At 41.8% G+C, this 22,643-nt stretch overlaps 2 protein-coding genes across 2 annotated transcripts in view; both read right to left on the bottom strand.

Moving 5' to 3' along the window:
- The window catches only part of LOC103199524 (haloacid dehalogenase-like hydrolase domain-containing protein 2), a 55,192-nt gene extending 45,238 nt beyond the window's left edge, over positions 1-9,954 (bottom strand). Inside the window, exon 1 of the mRNA XM_007943834.2 lies at positions 9,864-9,954. Coding sequence (XP_007942025.2) covers positions 9,864-9,954 — 91 coding nt within the window. The remainder of the gene's footprint in view (positions 1-9,863) is intronic.
- A 66-nt stretch (positions 9,955-10,020) lies between these two features.
- Positions 10,021-22,643, bottom strand: part of SKOR2 (SKI family transcriptional corepressor 2) — a 90,912-nt gene continuing 78,289 nt past the window's right edge. The window contains exon 8 of the mRNA XM_007943855.2: positions 10,021-10,083. Within this exon, the coding sequence (XP_007942046.2) occupies positions 10,021-10,083 (63 nt within the window). The remainder of the gene's footprint in view (positions 10,084-22,643) is intronic.

Here is a 22,643-nt window from a genome sequence, read left to right as displayed (position 1 = left end):
TGTCAGAAGGGACCACCCTGGAACAGGACATCATGCTTGGTAAAGCAGAGGGTCAGTGAAAGAGGGGAAGACCCTCAACAAGATGGACAGACACAATGGCTCCAACGACGTGCTCAAACACAGCAAGGATTGTGAGGATGGTGCAGGACCAGGTGGTGTTTCATTCTGTTGTACACAGGTCGCTATGACTTGGAGCTGACTCCATGGCACCTAACAACAACAGATACACCTATACATGCACATGTGTGTACTTGCCCATGCTTTCCTCTACACATATATGCATCCATACCTACCTACGTAGCCACACATATTTTTTGGTTGCTTTCACTGTTGTTGCAAAATTGTGTATGTTATAGAATTTACTGAAATTGTCCCTTTTTCTCACGTACTTCTTAGTGTCTTCGTTACCTTGGTCAAGTTGTGCTCACTTCACGCATATTTGGGGCTGTTTCCCCATCATCAAAAGTAACATGTGTGTACTATCTAGAAAGGAGCTCTGGTAGCATAGTGCCTAAGGACTTGACTGCTAACCAGAAGGCTGTTGGTTCAAACCCACCAACCACTCCTCGCAAGGAAGATGGGGCAATCTACTTCTGTAGTGATACCGCCTCGGAAACCCAAGGAGGGGTCGCTATGAGTTGGGCCGGACTTGACGGCACGTAACAACAACAACAACACTATCTAGAAAATGATTTCCTCTCTCTTCCATCCCTGGTAACCAACCATCAAAGAACTTTGTTCTCTCTGGGAAATATCTTTTACTCTAGCAAATAGTTTTTCCTCCAACTGCTACTTAGGGAGTACCGGTTGTTTGTCTAAGATACTTTGGCTAAAGCTTTAAAGGGTTTTTTTTTTTGTTTTTCCTGTGATTTAATTCTTTTTGCTTCTCCAGCTAGAGGGCCTTGCAGAGAACAAATGATAAGAGCAGCCTGCAGTCAAGTGCTCCTACTATTTTAGAAATGAGTTTAAATAGAGAAAGTTACTAACTGCAAACATCAAACATGTTCCACTACCCAGAATTCAGAAAGTTACACACAGAATGGTAATCCTTCTAGGCTCTGTTAAAATCTTCAGCTAGATAATATTTTAAAGAAAAAGTATTAGCTACAATTTTAAGAGTGGCTTGACCCCGGGCAAATCTTAGCCTCACTGAGATCAGATTCAACAACTATAAAAGAGAATGAATACGATTTGCCCTCTGTTAGTGCCACCAACTGTATATGTGAACCAAATGCCATCATAAATGTGAAAGTTCCTAGTAAACTACATAAAAAACTGTGCTAATATAAGTTTTACAAAATTACCAGGATCAACAAAATAAAAACTGAAAAAACTGATTTGATAGACTAATTCTTCTTGTTCAATATAACAATTTACACTTAATACCTGATGAAATTCAACAGTTTTTAGGAGTATATATTTAAAGGGAAACTTACATATACAGGCGGGTTCCTCGATGTTTTATAAACATGTCATGTTCACCTCTTTTGTTTCGCGTGCATGCTATGCGCACTGCCCATAGAATGCTTTGTTCCCTTCTCTACACACCTATGCAAATCTTCAGAAATTCTCCCTCTATTACTCAAGCTCATCCAACTCTCACTATTCTGAACTCTACTGGTCTCCTGGTAGTTGCTACTGAGTTGGCTCCTACTCACAATGACCTTATTTATAAGAGAACAAAACTTTGCTAGGAACTGCGCCTTCCTTCACGACTGCTGCCCTGCTTGGCCCACTGCTGCAGCACCACACCATGTCCATCCATCTTGTGGAGGGTTTCCCGCCTTTTCACTGACCATGACGCCCTTTCCTAGTGATGATGTGTCAGCTCTTTCCTGATGATGTGTCCAAAATAAGCAAGATGAAAATCTCATCAGCTTTGCTTCTAAGAAGCATTCTGGCTACTGGTCTGCAGCAGCCATTTAAACTCTTCATCTTAATAGTTTGTAGTATTTTAACTGTTCTCATGTGTAAAATGTTTCTTTTGTATTACTTTATACTTGTATTCACAGATAACAAAGATTATATTCTACATCCTAGTCTGTTGAGCAGCATTTGGGGTCTTCAAAGCTTGCAAGCAACCATCTAAGATACAAATATTGGTCTCTACTTGTTTATTAAGAAAAAAAGAGGTTATTAAGAAAGTTAAGAAGATAGGTTAGGGAATACGGTAGAAAAAGTTATCAACCAGTTTGTTGAGAAACCAAGTGCACTCTACTTCAGAAATACTAACTGAATCAGGTGATTGCTACTGGGACAAAAATCACACATCTAAACCAGTACCAAAAGAAAAAAAAAAAAAAAACCTCACTGCCATCGAGTCGTATCCAACTCATAGCAACCCCTCCTTGGGTTTCCAAGGTGGTATCACTAAGGAAGTAGATTGCCCAACCTTTCTTCTGAGGAGTGGCTGCTGGGTTTCAACCGACAACCTTCTGGTGAGCAGTCAAATGCACTATGCCACCTGAGCTCCTAGTAGCACCCCAAATTGACAGTTATCCACAAGTAGGCTCTTTACACTGCCTGTCAACCCCACTGTTTCTTCAAGTTAGTTCCCTCTTCCACTCTCCACATGATTACTGCATTGCAAATGTCCTCATTTCTCAAACTTTCCACCTCGCCTCTCATTCTCAGCAGACTGACTCACTTCCTATGTCCTAGATTAAAAACAACACATACCTGACAAATATTTATCATTTGTTTCGCCTACCTAGGAGCCATATCCTACTACATTTGATGATTCCCCTTGAGTCTGGGACTTTCTCCCCTAGAAGAGCTTAAAAAAAAAAAAAAAAAAAAAAACTAGAGTATGTGCTTTCCCCACTTCCTGTGCTGCCAAGTTACAAATAAATGAACTAGGTTTCTCCAGGCCCACTCAAGTGCCCAGACATGGCCACATCAGACTGCCTCAGGAGATACTGATGCTAGAGGAAAAAAACGAAAACCCAACTCACTGCCATAGAGTCAATTCCAACTCACGGTGACCCCCCTAGGTTTCCTAGGCGGTAAATCTTTATGGAAGTAGATGGCCCCATCTTCCTTCTACGGAACAGTTGGTGGGTTTATTAGCCATTAGGATATCCTCCTTTGTGAAATCCTTGTTCAAGTTTCTTGCCACTTTTCTACTAGTTTGTGTGTCTCTTTTTATATTCTGGATAAGAGCCCTTTGCTGGCTAGCTTTTTCACAAATACCTTCTCCTACTCTGTGGCTTGATTTTTTTTCTGACCTAATGACATTTTTTCTGATGCACAAATGTTCTTAGTTACAATACAGTATTAGTTATCAGTCTTTTCCTTTATGAATAGTGTTTAAGAAGTACCTCCCTACCCTCAAGGTCATGAGGATAGCTTCTATTATCTTCTGGATAAGGAATCAGCAAACTACACTCCACAGGCCAATCTGGACCTGTGTGTGTGTGTCTGTGTTTTAAACAGCCCAAGGTAAAAAAGAAAAAAAAAGGCGTGTATAACAGCTTTATTGAAATGTAATTCACTGGAAAGACAGTTCACACACTTACGGTATAAAATCCAACAGTATTAGGTAGGTTTACTAATTTTACAGCCATCACCACTATTTTAGAACATTTTTATCATGCCCAAACCCCGTTATCTATTAGCAGCCATTCCCAATCTTCCCCAGCATCAATCTACGTTCTGTCTCTCTTAAGTTTTTGCCCATTTTACATCTACTATAAATGGAATCATACAATATGTGATCTTTTGTGACTGGCTTCTTTCATTTAGCATAATGATTTCTCGGTTCATCCATGATATAATATGTATCAGTAGTTAATTTCTTTTTTGGCCAAATAATATTCCACTGTGGGAGTTCTGGTGGCATAGTGTCTAAGGCATTTGACTGCTAACCAGAAGGCTGGCGGTTCACACCCACCAGCCACCACTCAGGAGGAAATTTTGGCAATCTATTTCCGTAGTGATACTGCCTCGGAAACCCAAGGAAGGGGTCGCTATGAGTCAGATCCAACCCGAAGGTAGTGTTTTTTGAGAATATAGATACAACAAGGAACTCTGGTGGTGTAGTAGTTAAGGCATTTGGCTGCTGAGCAATATGTCGGTGGTTCAAACCTACCAGCTGCTCCATGGAAAAAAGATCAGGCAGTCTGCTTCCATAGATTTACAGCCTTGGAAACCCAATGGGAGTCGCTGTGAGTTGGGACTGACTTGATGGCAGTGAGCTGGTTTTGAATCGGATATAGATATAACACATTTTGTTATGCACTCACCAGTTGAAGGACACTGGGGATGTTTCCATTTTTTGGCTATTATGAATAATACTGCTATGATTTTTTGTATTCAAATTTTTACAAGGATGTGTTTTCATTACTCTTGGGCGTATAACTGGAGTGAAATCAATGGGTGATAGGGGTAACTCTATGTTTAACATTTTGAGAAATCACCACTGTATTCCAAAGTGGTTGCACCCATCTTCATTCCCACCAGTATGTCTGACGGTTCCAACCTTGCCAACACTTGCTATTATTATTTGTCTTATAGATCACAGACATGCTAGCAGGTATGAAGTGATATCTCATTATGGTTTTGATTTGCATTTCTCTAATGATTAATGATGCTGTCCATTTTTTCATGTGCTGATTGGTCATTTGTGTATCTTCTTAGAGAAATGTTTATTCAAATTTGTTGCAAAAATTTTAATTGGGTTATTTATCTTTTAATTTTGAGTTGTAATAGATTATTAAAAAGACAGGAAAGAAAAGACCAAAACAGATGTCAGAAGAGACTATGAAATTTGCTCTTGAACATAGAGTAGCTAAAACAAATGGAAGAAATAATAATGTAAAGAACTGAACAGGAAATTTCAAAGGGCAGCTCGAGAAGACAGTAAAATATTATTATGAAATGTGCAGTTAGAAAACTAAAAGGGAAGAGCATGCTTTGCATATCTCAAGCTGAAAGAACTGAAGAAAAAATTGAAGCATCGTGTTGCAATATTGAAGGATTCTACAGGAAAAATACTGAACAACACTAGAAGCTTCAAAAGAAGATGGAAGGAATACACGGAGTCACTGTACCAAGAACTGATCAACATTCAACCATTTCAGGAGGTAGCATATGATTAAGAACCAATGGTACTGAAGGAAGAAGTCCAAACTGTACTGTAGGCATCAACGAAAAACAAAGCTCCAGGAACTGATGGAATATCAACTAAGATATTTCAATAAACTGATGCAACAGTGAAAGCACTCATTTGTCTATGCTGAGAAATTTGGAAGACAGCTACCTGCCCAATCAACTGGAAGATATCCATGTTTGTACCAATTCCAAAGAAAGGTAATTCAACAAAATGCAGAAGTTATTGAACAATATCATTAATATCATATGTAAGTAAGGGGCCATAGTCTTAGGGGTTTCACTACCCTCTATCAGACCAGTAAGCCTGGTCTTTTTGTGATTTTCAGTTTTGTTCTACATTTTCCTCCCACTTTATCCAGGATTTCCTGCACTGATCCCTTTTCAAGTGGTTGACAGCAGCAGCCTGACATCATTTAGTTCTGGTCTCATGGTCACATACGCTGTTTCACATGGCTCACTAGTCCCTTGCACTAATCATTTCCATGCATCTTTGGTTCTCTCCATTCTTCTTTGCTCCAGGTGAAGAGACACCAATCGTTGCATCTAGATGGCCACTTGCAAGCTTTTAAGAGCCCAGGCATTACTTACCAAAATAGGATGTGGAACAATGGTTTTGTGTAGTATGTTATGCCAATCGACCCTGATGTCCCTTGCAACCATAGGCCCAAACTCACAGGTCCAACAACTTGCTCCCTCAGTGTGGTAGTGCTGGAAGTTTTTAGAACTATTAATTTGATCCTTTGTTATACGTCTATTCAGATTTCCTATTTCTTCTTGAATCAGTTTCAATAGTCTGTGTCTTTCTACGAATTTGTCCATTTCATCTAAAATATCTAATTTGCTGATAGTATTTGTCCATAGTATTGCCTTACAATCCATTTCATTTTTGTAAACTCAGTCATGATGCCCTCTCCTTCATTCTTGATTTTAGTAATTTGAGTTTTCTCTTTTTTTTGGTGGTCAGTCCAGCTAAAGATCTGTCAATTTTGTTGATATTTTCAAAACAACTTTTGGTTTCATCGATTCTATTTTTTCTATTCCATATTTCATTAATTTCCACTATAATCTTTATTAGTTTCCTTTTGCTTGCTTTATATTTAGTTTGCTCTTTTTATTTCCAGCATCTTAAGGCGAAAAATTAGGTTATCGATTTGAGATCTTTCTTCTTTTTTAATATAGGAGTTCATAGCTATGCATTTCCCTCTAAGCACCACATTAGCTGTACGCCATAAGATTTGATATGTTTGGTTTTGTTTTCATTCACATTAAAATTTCCTAGTTTCTTTTAATGATTGCTTCTTTGATCCACTGGTTATCTAGGAGTGTGTTATTAATTTCCACATAATTGTGAATTTACCAAATTTCCTTCTATTATTTTTCACCTCACTCCATTGTTGGCAGAGAATACACTATGATTCCAATCCTTTTAAATTTATTGAGGCTTCTTTTATGGTCTAGCTATGGTCTATCCTGGAGACTGTTCCATACGAGCTTGGAAAGAATATGTATTCTGCTGTTGTTGAATGGGGTGTTTCATAGATGTCTACCAGGTCTAGGTGGTTTATCGTGTTGCTAAAGTCTTCTCTTTCTTTGTGGCCTGGCTGTTCTATCCATTATTGAAAGTGAAATAGTAAAGTCTCCAGTTATTGTTGAATTGTCTATTTCTCCCTCCAACTGTCAGTTTCTGCTTCATATATTTTGGGGGTCTGTTGTTAGATTTTATAGGGGTGTTATGAGTCGGAATTTACTTGATGGCAGTGGGTTTGGTTTTTTGGGGGTTGTTGGGTGTATATATATTTATAACTAATTCCTGATAAATTGACCCTTTTATCATCATAAAATGTCTCTTTACATCTTGTAACACCTTTTGGTTTAAGCTCTACTTTGTCTGACATTAGTAGAGCCACTTCAGCTCTCCGGTGGTTTGCTATTTCCATATCTTTTTCCATTTTTTACTTTGAACCTACTTCTATCTTTGAATCTAAAGTGTGCTAAAATATCTTATGATCTCTTCTACTTTTCTGTATAGTGGGGAAGAGATGGATTCTGGAGTCAGACTGCCTAAGTTTGAAGTCTAGCTCTACCACTTTCCAGTTGTGTAATCTTAGAAAGGTTATTTATTTACTCTCTTGGTGCCTCAGGTTTCTGATCTGTAAAATGAGGATGAAAACTGTACCCATCTCACAGAATTGATGTGATGATTACACAATACGTGTAAAACATCTCATAAAGATCCTGGCACGTTATTAAGTGCTACGTAAGTGTTACCTATTATTATTATTGTACCCAGTCAACTCTGCCCATCACCATTCTACTTGGACTATTTAGAATACAAGTATGAGTCACTTAAGGTCTGTTCAGGCAACCTCCAACAGCATGTATGTCTGTGGCTGGGGTACCCAGGTGTCTAAGGTTGAAGCCTCACTTCTGCACAGCTGCTGCACACAACCCAGAAGCTACCCAATCTGCGGCAACAGAGGCCCAGGCCCAAATACCCAACCCCAGTCCTCACTGGCTCCCAGGACTTGGCAGGTCTAGGCTCCACATTTTGTCTGGTGTGGTCTCTTAGGGCATCCACGGAAAGGCATGTGCCCCAGGTGCCTCAGCCCCAGCTTGGGTGACCCTGGCCTGCCTTGCCCCTCCCAGGCAGCTTCTCACAGGCGTTCCCTGCAGCTGGCTCACCAGAGAAGGCAGCAACAACTGGGTGGGACCCGACGAAGTGCACACCTCCTGAGCCTTCTACAGAAGCCACTCAGGATGTGCGGCCTCACTGCCGGCCCGGGAACCCTGCACCTGGTGGGCACAAGTGTTCGCATAACATGCAAATCACATGGAAAAGGGGCATGGAGCTGGCATCCTCTGACCTCCTCCAAGCTCACGAGAGGGAGACAACATACCATCAACAGCCCAAGGTTTATTCCTATGAGGCCAGACATGCCGCCACCCTCCGGCCTTCTTACCAACTCTGACACCAACTGTCCCTCCCACGACACTCAGTACTTCTCTGCTAGGTTTCATAATTCTTTAAAACGGCCACACAGAACTCACAGACAATACTCAAAATTATGGGGTTTACTTCATCACATGTCACAGAACGTATCGTGAACATTAAGTGATGCACACCTATAGTATTTCCCACACCCACTCCTTTACTCTTTCAATCTGTTCTCCACACCGTAGCTAGCTGTTGTTAGGTGCCAGTGAGTTGACTCCGATTCATGGCAACCCCATACACAACAGGATGAGTACTGTGTGGTCCTGCGCCATCCTCACGATCCTGGCTATATATACCCCAGCCCATCGCTGCAGCCACTGTGTCAATCCATCTTGCTGAGTCTTCTCCCTTTTCGCTGACCCTCAACTTCACCAAGCATGGTATCCTTTTCCAGGGAATGAGCCCTTCTGACAACACAACCAAAGTACCTGAAATGAAGTCTGGCCATTCGCACTTCCAAGGAGCAGTCTGGCTGTACTACTTCCAGGACAGATTTCTTCCTTCTTCTGGCAGTCCACGGTATTTTCATTATTCTATGCCAACACCGCTACTCAAAAGCATCAACTCTTCTTGTTTTCCTTATTCACTGTCCAGCTTTCACATGCATACGAGGTAACTGAAAAGACCACTGCAGCTAGACGATCTTGTAAATAACACAGATCTGATCATTTCACTGCTCTGCTTAAAATCCATGCCAGAATTTTCTGAATTCACAGTCTGAATTTTCACACCAACTCTACACTGCCTTCCAACCCTTGACTTTCACCAAAAGTGTACTCATGTAACAGATCTCCAGTTACACATGCTTCCTCCACGTCTTCACAATAGGGTAGTATCTATCTCCCTGCATTTCTCTTTCAAATAGTCTGCATACTTATCATTACTTGTTTAGTTTTTGTTTGGATCAGCTTCTGTTAAAATGGTACGATAAGTGCTGAACTTTAGTTTCTATTACATATGCTTCACATATAATTCATGCTCAATAACGACCTCCTGAAAGAATATGTGAAATGAACCAGTCTCTTTCATAGGTTTGTTTTAGTGACTGGCAGAGGCATTCTTGGTACACTATGGCAAATGATTCCCATTTAGGAAGGAGAAGCCCGCCCAGAAAAGTATGAAGAGGGCTGGATTATGAGACCCAGCTGGGATTTCTATTAGTAGAATACGGCATAGCTCCTAGCACACTGAAGGGGCCCAGTTAAATGTGTGCTGAATACTTTTCTAGGAACATAGGTGGCTGGATATCTTGACAACTTCACCATTTTTCTTGTTCTCTTACTGGCCCAAAGGCCAGGAATTCCTACTGCCCTCGCTCAGCCCTTTCTTCTAACCACCCTTGTTCTAAAGTGAGCCACGCCCCCCACACAAACACTTTAAATCAAAACTCAGACTCTAGGTTTTCGATTATTAAAGGCAGTTACAGAGAAGTGAAATGAAATTACTGGCCTAAACTAACTGCGGGGCGTCCCTGGCTCCTCTAGGTATCTTCCTCCCACCCCCTCGGCCCCTAGGGCCCGGCACACAGTAGGCTTCTTGTTGAATACGCCTCACCCGCAATGTGGAGCTCAAGCCTGGTGAAACCAAAGTGGCTCAACTTCCCATCCAAGGAAGGGCCCGGCTCCTCACCCAGAGCCGAGCCCTCGGCGGCTCGCGTATCCCGAGCCCGGGTTGTCCCTATACCCGTGCTAGCTCGGGTCCGCGTCCCGGCTCGGGTTCGCTGCCACCTCAGCCCGCGACCTGCGGCCCCACTCACTGTTCTTAAGGAAGCGCTCCTCGTGCAGCACGGCGATGGCATTAACACAGAGCAGGGCTGCCTGCAGCAGCGAGTACAGGGTGAAAGCCATGGCCGCCAGGAGCCACCCGAAGGCCCAACTGCCTCCGCTCCCGCCGCCGCAGGGGACGTGGCACCGTCACCGCAGCGCTTTTCTACGGCAGCCGGAAGAGCCCAAAAACTGCTTTCTGAGAAGCTCCGCCTCCAGCGGGCAAGAAACAGGCAAAGCTTACGTCAAGAGGGCGTGTTTGCTCCTCTGTCTGGAACTACGTTTGTTGCCCAATACAGCAGCCAGGTGTGGCTTTCGAACACTTGAAATGTGGCTACCCGGAGTTGAGAAAAAGCCACACCCCACGTCAAAGACTTAGTACGAAAACAAGAATATAAAATACCCCAGTAATTTTTATGCTGATTACATTTTGAAATGATAGTATTGGGGGATACATAAAAGACATTGGTAAAATGAATTTTTCCCGTTTATTTTTTAAAGTACGAGGACATGTAAAATGACATGTGAGACTTGTAGCATATTCCTGAGCATCCGCTCTGGATGCCCACAAGATCTGTATGAGATGTTAATATTCCATTTTATAGCTGAGGAAACGGAGGCTTTGAGAAATTGAAATTTTAAAATAAAATGTCTTAAAATTACGGAGCAGTAAGACGCTGAGTTATACCATGTGTATTGTTGTTGTTGTTGTTATGTGCCATCCAGTCAGACCGACTCATAGCAACCCCTCTTTGGGTTTCCGAGGCAGTATCACTACAGAAGTAGATTGCCCCATCTTCCTTCCCAGGAGTGGCTGGTGGGTTTGAACCGCCAGCCTTCTGGTGAGCAGTCAAGTGCCTTAGGCACTACACTACCAGAGCTCCCCGTGTATTGTAGGTATTATTAATCACCTACTAATTTTAGGTATTATTTCAGAGTAAGCCTACTTTGGGCATCTCATCGGGAAAACTCAATCCCTGGAGGACATGTATTTGGTATTTAGAGGGTCAGTCAGCAAAAGTGAGGGAAACCCTCAATTAGATGGATTGATACAATAGCCACGACAATGAACTTAAACATAACAAAGATGATGAAGATGGCACAGGACCCGCGAATGTTTAAACCACTGCCATTGAGTGACTCCGACTCATAGTGACCCCGGTTGGGTTTCCAGGGCTGTAAATCTTTACAGAAGCAGACAGCCTAGCCACCATCAATAGGAGCCAACTCAACAGCAACAAACAATAACAATATATTCAAAGTAATAGGCCTTAGTGGTTCAGTGGCAGAATTCTCAACTTCCATGCAGGAGGCCAGGGTTTGATTCTGGCCCATGGACCTCATATGCAGCCACCATCCTTCTCTCAGTGGTGGATTTCGTGTTACTATGATGCTGAGCAAGTTTCAGACTAAGCTGGACTAGAAAGAACGGCCTGGCAATCTACTTCATTTTGAAAATCAGCCGATGGAATTCCTATGGATCACAGTCTGATCTGTAGCTGAACATGAGAGTGGCCCAGGACCAGGCAGTATTTGGTTCCTTGTGCACGAGGTTGCTGAGTGGAGAGGTGACTTAAGGACAGCTAACAACACCTTGTCGCTCAATGAATGTCACCTGTGCAGAAACCTCTCTAAACTTCTCAGAGTTCTCTAAGATAGAAGAGGGGAAATCACCATATTCCATCCCAGAAAGGGCTCTGGAAACCTGTGAGTCGCTACTGCTGAAGAAACACCGGGGGGAAAGAAAAAGAACAATTAGTTAAGATCCCAAGAAGAAATCAAGCTTAAATGGCCAAATAGTTAGTGCCTACAGGGAAAAAGAGGTATTGTTTCCTACAGATGTGCATATACACTATGCCCCAAATCTTGTCCTAAGTACAAGTCAGGAACAAGAAACACAGGAAGATAAAATCAGTGGAATAAAAGAAGCAACAGGATAATTACTAACAAGTTCTCCAGTTTTTCAAGACCCACAAAACTCAACGGTAGTAATAATGTAAAGTCATATACTGGAAAGTGACAGCCACCAGTTTAGGATTCTATACTGGGCTGGGCGGAAGGGAGTAAAGGGGGCTGACTGGAGACTATGGGAAGTGTAGAGCAGAGAATGGGGTAAACCCTCCCACGGCTATCCTTTGCCTTGCCACTGGGTTATAACTCACATGATCTAAATCTTTTATTGTCAAAAGAATCAGGTTAACCTCTCTCGGCTTCTGTTACTTCATCTATAAAATTAGATGATTATGATCTCTGAGGCTTCTTCAGCTCTAAAAATCTCTGGATCTAGCAAAAAGCAGCTTAAAATGTAAGATAGTGTAGAAGTGACTAGTGCCACATTATCTGATTCATTATTTTTCAGAAATCCAGGCTTGCAGCCTAAGCTGCTAACAGCAGATTATGGCCTTAGAAAGAATTGTTCCACTGATGTCCCTACTGCAAAAGAAATGCAAAGGTCTGGAGAGTTTATTTTATATTTATGAAATGGCTGTGACAGTTTGAGAAAAAAAAAAAAAAAATCTGCCCCCAAACAACAAACTGGATAAAATGCATATTCTGTATCTTTGCAGCTTGAAAAAAAAAAATTACTGGCTATAGCTTATTTAAAATTAGAACGTGCAGGTTGGTACTAGGAGTCCCTGGGTAGTGCAAACAGTTTCCACATGACTACTAGCCTAGAAAGAGCTCTGGTGGTGTAGTACCTAAGGTACTTGACTGCTAACCAGAAGGTTGGCAGTTCAAACCCATCAGCTACTCTGCGGAAGGAAGACAGGGCAATCCACTTCCATAAAGATTTACTGCCTCGGAAACCCAATGGGGATAGCTATAGGTCAGAATCGACTCAATGGCATTGAGTTTGGTTTTTGGTTTGAACTAACCTAAAGGTTGGAGGTGGGAACACCCCACCCCCCCCGGGCAGCACTGCAAAAGAAGAGCCTAGTGACCTGCTTCTGTAAAGATTGCAGCCAAGAAAACTCTATGGCACAGTTCTAATCAATAACACACAGGGGCACCTAGAATCAGAAGCAACTAGACCCAAATGGGTTTTTTTTTTTTTTTATTTGCTTGGTGTGGATCTTCTGATCTTTGTATGATATGGTTTCATGTTTTTTTTATCCTATCAGATGCTACTATTAGAGGTGAAACCTCGTTTTCCTCATTTCAGACACAAATGTCTCCTTATTTGCTTCTTCGAGGTGTATTCTCTCTCTCTCAGGACTGATAGTTGGCACCTTGGCATCTTGTTGCAGACTCTCTTTATAATATGAATATGGAGTTGATATTTTCACGACTCTGAGAAAAGAAACTAGAAATCTTACTTAAAACCCAAGAAAAACAGACATATGCACACCCATGTTCATCACAGCACTATTTACAATAGCCAAAAGATGGAAACAACCTAGGTGTCCATCGATTGAAGAATGGATAACCAAACTATGGTACATACACACAATGGAATACTATGCAACCCTAAAGAATAATGTAGAATATGTAAAACACTGCATAATGTGGATGAACTTGGAGGACATTATGCTGAGTGAAATAAGTCAGTCACAGAAGGACAAATATTGTATTAGTCCATTATTGTAAAAGTCAAGGAAAGGTTTACATATGGAAGGAAATTTTCTTTATTGGTTACTAGGGGTGGGAGGGGAGGGGAAGAAACACTGTTAGATAGGTAGAGACAAGTATTGATTTGGGTGAAGAAAAGGGCAATATACCAAATGTGAGTAATCAACATGGTGGCATTGAGGAAGAGGAAGACATAGAGAGGTACATGGGAGGTACAGACAACAAAGATAAACCCTTTTGCACATACTGTACTGTGTTGTCAGTGAAGGCAAACATGGATATATGGGTGGGTAGATGGGTGGACAGGCTGAACTATTAGGTATGTCTATGCAGGGGGTAGTGTGCCCAAGACCATGTATAGGGTTGGCTGACAATGTTTCTACAAGTGTATTGGTAAGTTTTGTAAGAATTCCCAGATATATAGTAGCGGTGACAAGGGACAAGGTTATAGTCACTTCTTGGCCACAGCCAGCTACCCAGAGGGAGTGAGTAGTTGGACCTGTGGGCTCAGGACCATAGCTGCAGGGGACATCAAGCTCAATTGGCATAACATACTATACAAAACATTGTCCCACATCCTACCTTGACAAGTAGCAACTCGGATCTCAAAAGCGTGCAAGCGGCCATCTAGATGCAACGATAGGTCTCTCCTCATCCAGAGCAAAGAAGAATGAAGAAAACCAAAGACACATGGAAACAATTAGTCCAAGTGACTGGTACACCATGCAATCCTCAGCCTATACGACTATGAGACCAGAAGAACTAGATGGTGCCTGGCTACCACTGTCAACCACTCAGAGGGGGATCTATGTAGGAGATCCTGGATAACAATGTGGAACAAAACTCAAAATCACTTGGGGGAAGAAAAAAAAAGGGGGACCATGTTTGCTGGTCTGATAAAGCCTGGTGGAACCACTGAGACTATGGCCCCTAGCTGCCCTTCAGGTCTGGAATTGTAACCACTCCTGTGGCTTCCAGCTAAACAAAGTACAGGCATATGAGGTGAACATTTACACTAGGTAGATACACCTTGGAGAGAATAATCATGGGAGAATAGAAGAGCTATGTATGCACAGGGAGACAGCTCAGGGGTCAGGAGTGCATGGAGGGAAGGACACAGGGAGGAAGTAACTATGGGAAGGAAGTGGGAAAGGAGCTGTTGCATTATGGTAAATTGTAGTCAATGTCATGAGACAAAGTGTATGTGAACTGCTGTATGGAAAGTGAATTTGCTCTGTAAATTTTCACCCAAATCACAATTAAACAAAACAAAACAAAAAAACTCAAGAAAAACACCAAAAATGCCAGCTATTGATGCAAATATTTTATTTCTTAATAAATAACTTCTGCAGTTTCATACACTCTCTGAACCAGCATGTTGTTGTTGTTGTTGTTATTTGCCATTGATTTGGACCTGACTCATAGCAACCCCTCCTTGGGTTTCCAAGGCAGTATCACTATGGAAGTAGATTGCCCAATCCTGAACTAGCATACTTTTTTTTTTTAAAAAAAAATGTAATCTGGTTGGTTCCCTTGTGTTCAAGCCAAGTTTGTGGAATTGTGGTGGTTAAGTTTGTGGTATATTTCTGTCAGAGCAGCACTAAGTAACCAGAACAGAATATGGTACTGAGAGAGTGGGGTGCTGCTCTGATAGATACCTAAAATGTGGAAACAGGAGTGGAGTGTGTCTTTAACCCAAGACCCTGGCAGAGAGACCCTGGTATGGAGCATAAAAGATGGCAGCAGCAGAGCCAAGAGACTGGCAGAGAGATACCTGCAGAGAGACCAGCATGAGAGATGGCAGTAGCAGAGCCCAGAGACGGGCATTAAACAACAATGGGCTTACCAGCCCACGGAGGAGAAAGCCCAGTGCCTTTGGGCAGGAGGCTTCCGGCCAGAGTGGGTTGCCTTTGGGCATTAATTGGTAGAAGCTGAGAGACCAAGGAAACAGGAAGCAGAGCTGCCTCAGCCTCATGGGTTGGACCATGGCCTTTGGGAGTGGAACCACCACAGACCCCTAGGTTTCAAAGAGCCAGACCTTCACCAACTTAGTTCCGGAGCGTGGGGCTGCCAGTTCATGTGAGCTAGTGGGATGGTATCATAGTCACTGCCCAAGAGTGAGAGGGCAGGGCTGCCATGCCCAAGAGGGAAAGAACAGGGCCCAGCAGGCCAAGGGGGTGAGGTTGCCACTCTGGAACTAGGGGACTGAAGTCACCCAATGAAGGAGATCTGTACAGATACCACCCATTGAAGGTCTGTACAGGTGCCAAGTTGACAAGGGGTGGAATTGTGGTGGTTAAGTTTGTGTGTCACCTTGGCTGGGCCTGGTTGAGTGTCTGGGCAGCAGAATGTACTTATTCCCCATGATGAGACTGGCAATCAACTCCATGGTCGGACCTACCACAAGTAGCTGAGTAGCTGCTTTAGAGATGTGGTCTGCTTCCTGTAGATAAGAAACAGCTTTGGGAATGGTCTCTAGCCTATGGCACGCTTAGACCCTGCATGTAGCCGTGTTGTTGTTCAGTTGCCTGCCATGCTCTGCCGACCTTGGGACTTTCAATGGACTTGAATTAATGGCCTGCCATGTGGTTTGGTAACATTGGGACTGTACCATTTTATTTGTCGACCTTGGGCTTGTTAGCCTCAGCATCCAGCAGCTGCCTGAGTGAAGAGATGCCTCTAGCTTCAGTGGGCCAGGAGCAAGAGGCAGAGCTGAAGCCCAAGGTTGAGGGGCTTTCATCCAGCCCCTAGAGCCCGGCCCTTTGAACTTGGACTTCTAGATTCCCAAACTCTAAGAGAATAAACTGTTAAGGTCATCCCATTTGTGATATATTTCTGTCAGAGTGACACTAAGTAACCAGAACACTTTGCTATCAATTTAAAATTTGATATGTACTACGATAAATTAAGGAGCTCTGGTGGCGTAGTGCTTAAGGCATTTGACCAGTAACCAGAAAGCTGGCCATTCAAACCCACCAGCCGCTCCTCGGAAGGAAGATTGGGCTATCTATTTCCAGAGAAATACCCCTTGGAAACCCAAGAAGGGGTTGCTATGAGTCAGATTCGACTCGATGGCAGTGAGTTTTTTGAGTATGATAAATTAAGAAAATTTGTGGTGTGACATGGTCCAAAAGGAAATTTAAGACATAAGTTAATGTTAATTAGGTTCATTACTTCATTAAAAAGTTACCAAAAAATCAACAATGAAGGATATAATTTCAGAATTAGAATATGTATTATTTATTTTATGAGTGCTTTAATTGATTTGCTTTCTAATTGTAAAAGCAATGCATGTTCATAGTAGAAAATATTCAAACAGTACGGAAGGTTATAAGGTGCAAATTAAAGATCTTCCCACTTTCTTACTTTGTACCCCACTTCTACTCTAACAGAGGTAATTGGTTTCTGTTATCCTTTTTCTTTCCAGCAATGTCTTTGCACTTATAAACAGTTTGTATATCCTGTATTTATCTTTTCAGTAAATATTTGGACCTATTATTCTACAATTGTGTTTTTCTATTCTCTGAATTTTGTTTGTTTCCTGGTGACTAATGGGATTTTTATGTAGGATGAGACCATACTTTTTATGGGACAAATTATCTGGATAAATGAAAACATGGAAATTGAAGAAAACAGTCACTATTTAAACCAACCAAAATCTTTCACTAACATACTGCAAGATATCAAGCATGTGGTAAAGAAAAGCTTTTTTCCCCAAGTCAGATCCTAGAATGATTCTTCAATAAATCTGTTGACTTTGCTCTCTTTTCAGTCCCATTTTTAAATCTCAGCATCTCTATTCTCGCATTTATTGAAAAAAAAAGTCCATCAAGATAAAGACTATAAATGTTATATTTTATTAAATATTTAGACTTGTCCTGAAGACTGATAAAAATGGATTATTGGTTTTTAACATTTTTATCCTAATATATTTTAATAGATATATTTATTTTATTATCCATGTCTGAGATATGAATCAATGATGACTGAGGTATGTTTGCTTTTAATCTTGTTATTTATAATGACAACCTTGAGTTGAAATGGGCTTATGGCAGCAGAATTCACCCAAATGGGTTCTATTTGAGGTGAGTGATGGGCTAAAATAGGAAAACCCCACAAGAAGAGCCTCATTCATGGTTATGGACTCATATAAGTTATTCCTGGTATGAGACTCAAATGAAACCATTTGCAAGCTGAAAGCTTGTGCATTTTGAAGGGTTTATGGTAATAGGGCTCTTGGAAATGGAAGATTTCCTTAAAAAATAAAATGAGTCAGAATTATGTATTTTAAAAGAGGATTAGTTCCAAATTGCTACATATACCTGACAAATTTTATTTCTTAAAAAAAAAAAACACTGTCTGAGAAAATAAAACCAGAATAAAAATAACTAGAGAAACTATTTACTTGAATGTATATCATTCCTTCATTCATTTATTCACTTTTTTATTCAATGAGAATTTACTGAACTTCTAAGGTGTGCTTATGTAGTGTTAGGCTTGGGTGAGGTGTAGTACGCTGAGTACAAATAATAATCAGGCATGCTGCTTTTCCGATAAAGAAGTCAATGTGCTCCATGAAGAATCTTTTAGAGGAAAAAAGAAATAAAATTGAATCCGTATCACAGACAAAATGAGAAAACAGCTGGAAGAAACAAGTAATAGGACATGGTAGCAATTGTTAGTGTTCAGGAATATTCGGTTTGATTTTTCCTAGGTATACAAGATGACTACACTGTCAGAGTTCTTTACATACAATTAGATGGGACTGTATAACTGGGAGCTCTGGTAGCATAGTGGCTAAGACACTTGCCTTGCCTGCTAACTAGACGGCTGGCGGTTCAAACCCACCGGCCACTCCTCGGAAGGAAGGTTGGGCAATCCTACTTCCGTAGTGATACTGCCTCGGAAACCCAAGGAGGAGTTGCTATGAGTTGGGGCCGACTCGAAGACACATAACAACAACAACAGTATAACTGAGAGGCCTTGGTGGTGCAGTTGTTAAATTGGTTGGCTGCTAACTGAAGGTTGGTGGTTCAAATCCACGAACCACTCTGCAGGAGAGAGATGTAGCAGACTGCTTCCTTAAAGATTACAGCCTTAGACTGGTGAACTCCCAAGACTCTGGCCCTTAGACACCCTTCAAGCATGGAACTGAACTCACACCTGTGGCTCAACTTTCAGCCAAGTGAAAGACAGAACTAGACACCAATAACACCGAGGAGGCTTGCATTTGTTAGAACAATCAACCATACAATTAAAAGGGCAGCATTTGTCCAGGGATAAAGCTCAGAGGAAAAGAAGGATTAAGGGAAATGAAAAGTACAGGGAGAAAGTGGTAAGGGTGCTGTTACATTGTGAGGATTGCAGTCAACATCACACCCACACAAAGTCTATGAATTGTTAAATGGAAAACCAATTTGCTCTGTAAACTTTCACCCAAATCACAATTGAAAAAAAAAAAATTAAAGGGTTACAGCCTTGGAAATCATATGGGGCTGTTCTACTCTGTCCTACAGGATCTCTGTGAGTCAGAATTGCCTCACTGGCAATGGGTTTTTGGGTGTAATTGAGTTCTGCCCGATGGCATGTAAATTTTATTTTCAGGCCAAGGCAGCTACCAAACTATATCTTTTCCACAGTCTCTTTCCCTTTCTCAGCTGGCTGGGTGCAGCAAATCCAGTGGGTGGCTTGTAGGATTTTAGGATTATTGGAACCACAGCATGGAAGGAAACTTTCTCCTGCCCCACATTTGACTATAATATAAACACATGCTCCTTCCCTGAGCATGTCTCATAATGTTAAACCACTCACTGAGATTTCAGGTTTTATTTATTACTGCAGCATTTCTTGATCTGTCCTAAATAATAAATCTGGATAGAAGACAAAAGCACCCTTTTCTCTCAACAAGAATCAAGAAATATAATCAAGACTGTAGATAAAATATAGAACAACAAACTCATGGCTCTATATAAAGTAAAGTTGAATGAGGCCCTATGTGAGGGCAAATTCTAGGTTCCAAGCAGTAAGCACGTCTACAAGGTATTAAGCAAAAGGAATTGGCATGACAGGAAAGAGAAAAGGGGAAGCAGCTTAAGGATAAGGCAGAGTTCAAGGAAGCCTGTGGCTGTATAGTACAGCTGACAGGGGACTAGATTGTAGTCACTTCTTGGTCACAGCCAGCTACCCAGAGGGACTGAGTAGTTGAACTGGTCGGCTCAGGACCATAGTCGCAAAGGACATCAAGCTCAACTGGCATAACATACTACACAAAACATTGTTCCATCTCTTACTTTGGTGAGTAGCAACTGGGATCTTAAAAGCTTGCAAGCAGCCATCTAGATGCAACGATGGGTCTCTCCTCATTCAGAGCAAAGAAGAATGAAGAAAACCAAAGATTCATGGAAACAATTAGTCCTAGCAACTGGTACACCATGTGATCCTCAGCCTATACAACTATGAGAGCAGAAGAACTAGATGCCTGGCTACCACTGTTAACCGCTCAGAGTGGGATCTCTGTAGGAAATCCTGGATAGAGAGGGAGAACAATGTGAAACAAAGCTCAAAATCATTTGGAAAAAAAAAGGGGGGGGCATGACCAGGTTTGCTGGTCTGATAGAGCCTGGCGGAACCACTGAGACTATGGCCCTTAGTTGCCCTTCAGGTCTGGAACTGAACCCACACCTGTGGTTTCCAGCCAAACAAAAGACAGGTATGTGAATTGAACATTTACCTGAGGTAGATTCACTCCTTGGAGAGAACAATCATGGGAGAAAGAAGGGCTGTTTATGCACAGGGAGACAGCTCAGGAGGCAGGAATGCATGGAGGGATGGACACAGGGAAGAGGTGACTATTGGGAGGAAGTGGGAGGGGAGATGTTGCATTGGGGTAAATTGTAATCAATGTCATGAGACAAAGTGTATATGAACTGCTGTATGGAAAGTGAATTTGCTCTATAAATTTTCACCCAAATCACAATTTAAAAAAAAAAGAAAGAAAGCCTGTGGTAAGTTCTACCAGTTATTGTTGGGTCAGTTCAGACTCATGGCGACCCCCATGCATATCAGAGTAGAACTGTGCTCCACTGGGTTTTCAATGGCTGATTTTCTTGGAAGTAATCATTGTCAGGCCTTTCTCCTGAGGTGCCTCTGGATGGACTTGAACTGTCAAGTTTTCAGTTAATAGCCAAGTGTGCTGTTTATACCACCCAGGGACTCCTGTGGTGATTTCACCTATTGTAAATCAGGTGATATTGTACAAACAACCACGTGTGTTGGTGTTGGTGGAGTTGACTTACATTTGAACTGGAGAGAAGCTTCATAATATATTGAAGTTTGAAAGTCAAGAAGCATCTGCATGTGTAGACAGAGGGAAAACAAACTCCGGGTGGATAGGGGCAGTGATAATGAATGGAGCGTGGCTCAGGAAAAAAGACTACCTTAGTTGCCACATTTCTGTACATTGACTCTTCCTCAAGTTCTGATAATTCTTTACAAACCTGTCCATAGGTTTAGGGTGTTGAAGGCACCCAAATCGTCTGCATTAACAAACACTTAAGGAGCAGCTGTGTTTATGAAGCCAGGAAGAGTTCAAAGTAGCATCAGGACTATTTGTTCCTCTAGAAGAGTTTACAGTCTCATGGGCAAATATAAGATAAACCCATTCCCATCAAGTTGATTCTGACTCATAGCAACCCCCACTGGGTTTCCAAGGTGGTACATCTTTACAGAAGTAGCTTGCCCCATCTTTTTTCTGTGGAGCAGCTGGTGGGTTTGAACCACCAAACTTCTGGTTAGGAGTCAAATGCCTTAGGCACTGCACCACCAGAGTTCCTTACATATGAGATCCAAACCTCAAACCAAACCCACTGCCTATGAGTTGATTCTGACTCATGATGACCCCCATAGGGTTCTGAGGTAGTAAATCATTACAGAAGTAGATTGCCTAGTTTTGCTTCTGAAGTCAGACCAAATGTGGGTCCCTGCCCAGTGCGCAGTCAGGCCAAAACAGTTTACATACTGAGTGATTAAGAGGAGAGTAAATTATTTATTGCAAAGTGGCAATGCAAGGAGACAGGGGCCAGTACCCAAATCTGACTCCTCGAATCCAGGTCGGGATACAGTTTTGTAAGCTTCAGGAGGGGGGGTTATTCATATTCATAAAAACTTCAGGAATTTGGGCGTGAATTAACTGGGGATTGGCTGAGGCTTCCTTCGCCTCAGTTTAAAGGGACAGTTGATTTTTAATGCAGTGCGCTTGCACACCGGATGAGTTACACCAGCTTCCTGTCATCAGCTGATGGGGGCTTAGGCAGAGGGGAGAATGTCAGTTCCCAGCAACTTTGCTCCTGTTTGTCTCACTGTGCATGTCCACAGGCCAAGGTTAATTTTCAAGTTATCTTCTGAGACACATTAACATGCTTATCACCTGTTTCTAGGGGGATAACATGAAAAGAATGTGTAAATTGACCTTTCATTCTACTCAGTGCTTAAGGAACTGAATTATTATGTTTACTTATTTGTCTCCACCTGGGGTCCTATCTGTCTTAACCAGGTGGGTGAATAGTTGAGGTTTCAACCTATTCAGTTCTTCTTCTTCTTTTTTTTTTTAATGCATTTTATTGAAATATAATTTATGTACAGTGAAATACACAAAACTAAAGTGACATGGGTCAATGCATTTTTTCCCCCATTGTTCCCTCCCTTCCCCTCCCACCCCTGGCAACCAACAAAGTTTCCCTCCATATATAAACCTTTCCTTGACCCTCCACAACAACGAACTAATACTATATTAGTCCTTATGTGATTGACTTGTTTCACTCAGCATAATGTCCTCCAAGTTCATCCATATTATGCAGTGTGTTTCAGACTCTACATTATTCTTTAGTGCTGCATAGCCTTCCAGTAGTGTATGTACCATAGTTTGGTCATCCACTCTTCCACTGATGGGCACGTAGGTTGTTTCCATCTTTTTGCTATTGTTAATAGTGCTGTGATGAACACGAGCATGCATATATCTGTTCCTATCCTGGTTCTCACCTCTCTAGGATATATACCTAGTAATGGGATTGCTGGATGAAATGGTACCTCCAATTCCAACTTTCTAAGGAATCAGTCTGCAGTATGGATTACATCTCAACATAAAGAAAACAAAAATCCTCACAACTGGACCAATGAGCAGCATCACAATCAATGGAGAGAAGATT

The sequence above is a fragment of the Orycteropus afer genome, unplaced genomic scaffold (genome assembly GCF_000298275.1).
Source record: "Orycteropus afer afer isolate SDZICR_OR568_19922 unplaced genomic scaffold, OryAfe1.0 scaffold00113, whole genome shotgun sequence".
NCBI classification, from domain to species: domain Eukaryota; kingdom Metazoa; phylum Chordata; class Mammalia; order Tubulidentata; family Orycteropodidae; genus Orycteropus; species Orycteropus afer.
This window is presented reverse-complemented; position numbering and strand designations above follow the sequence as displayed.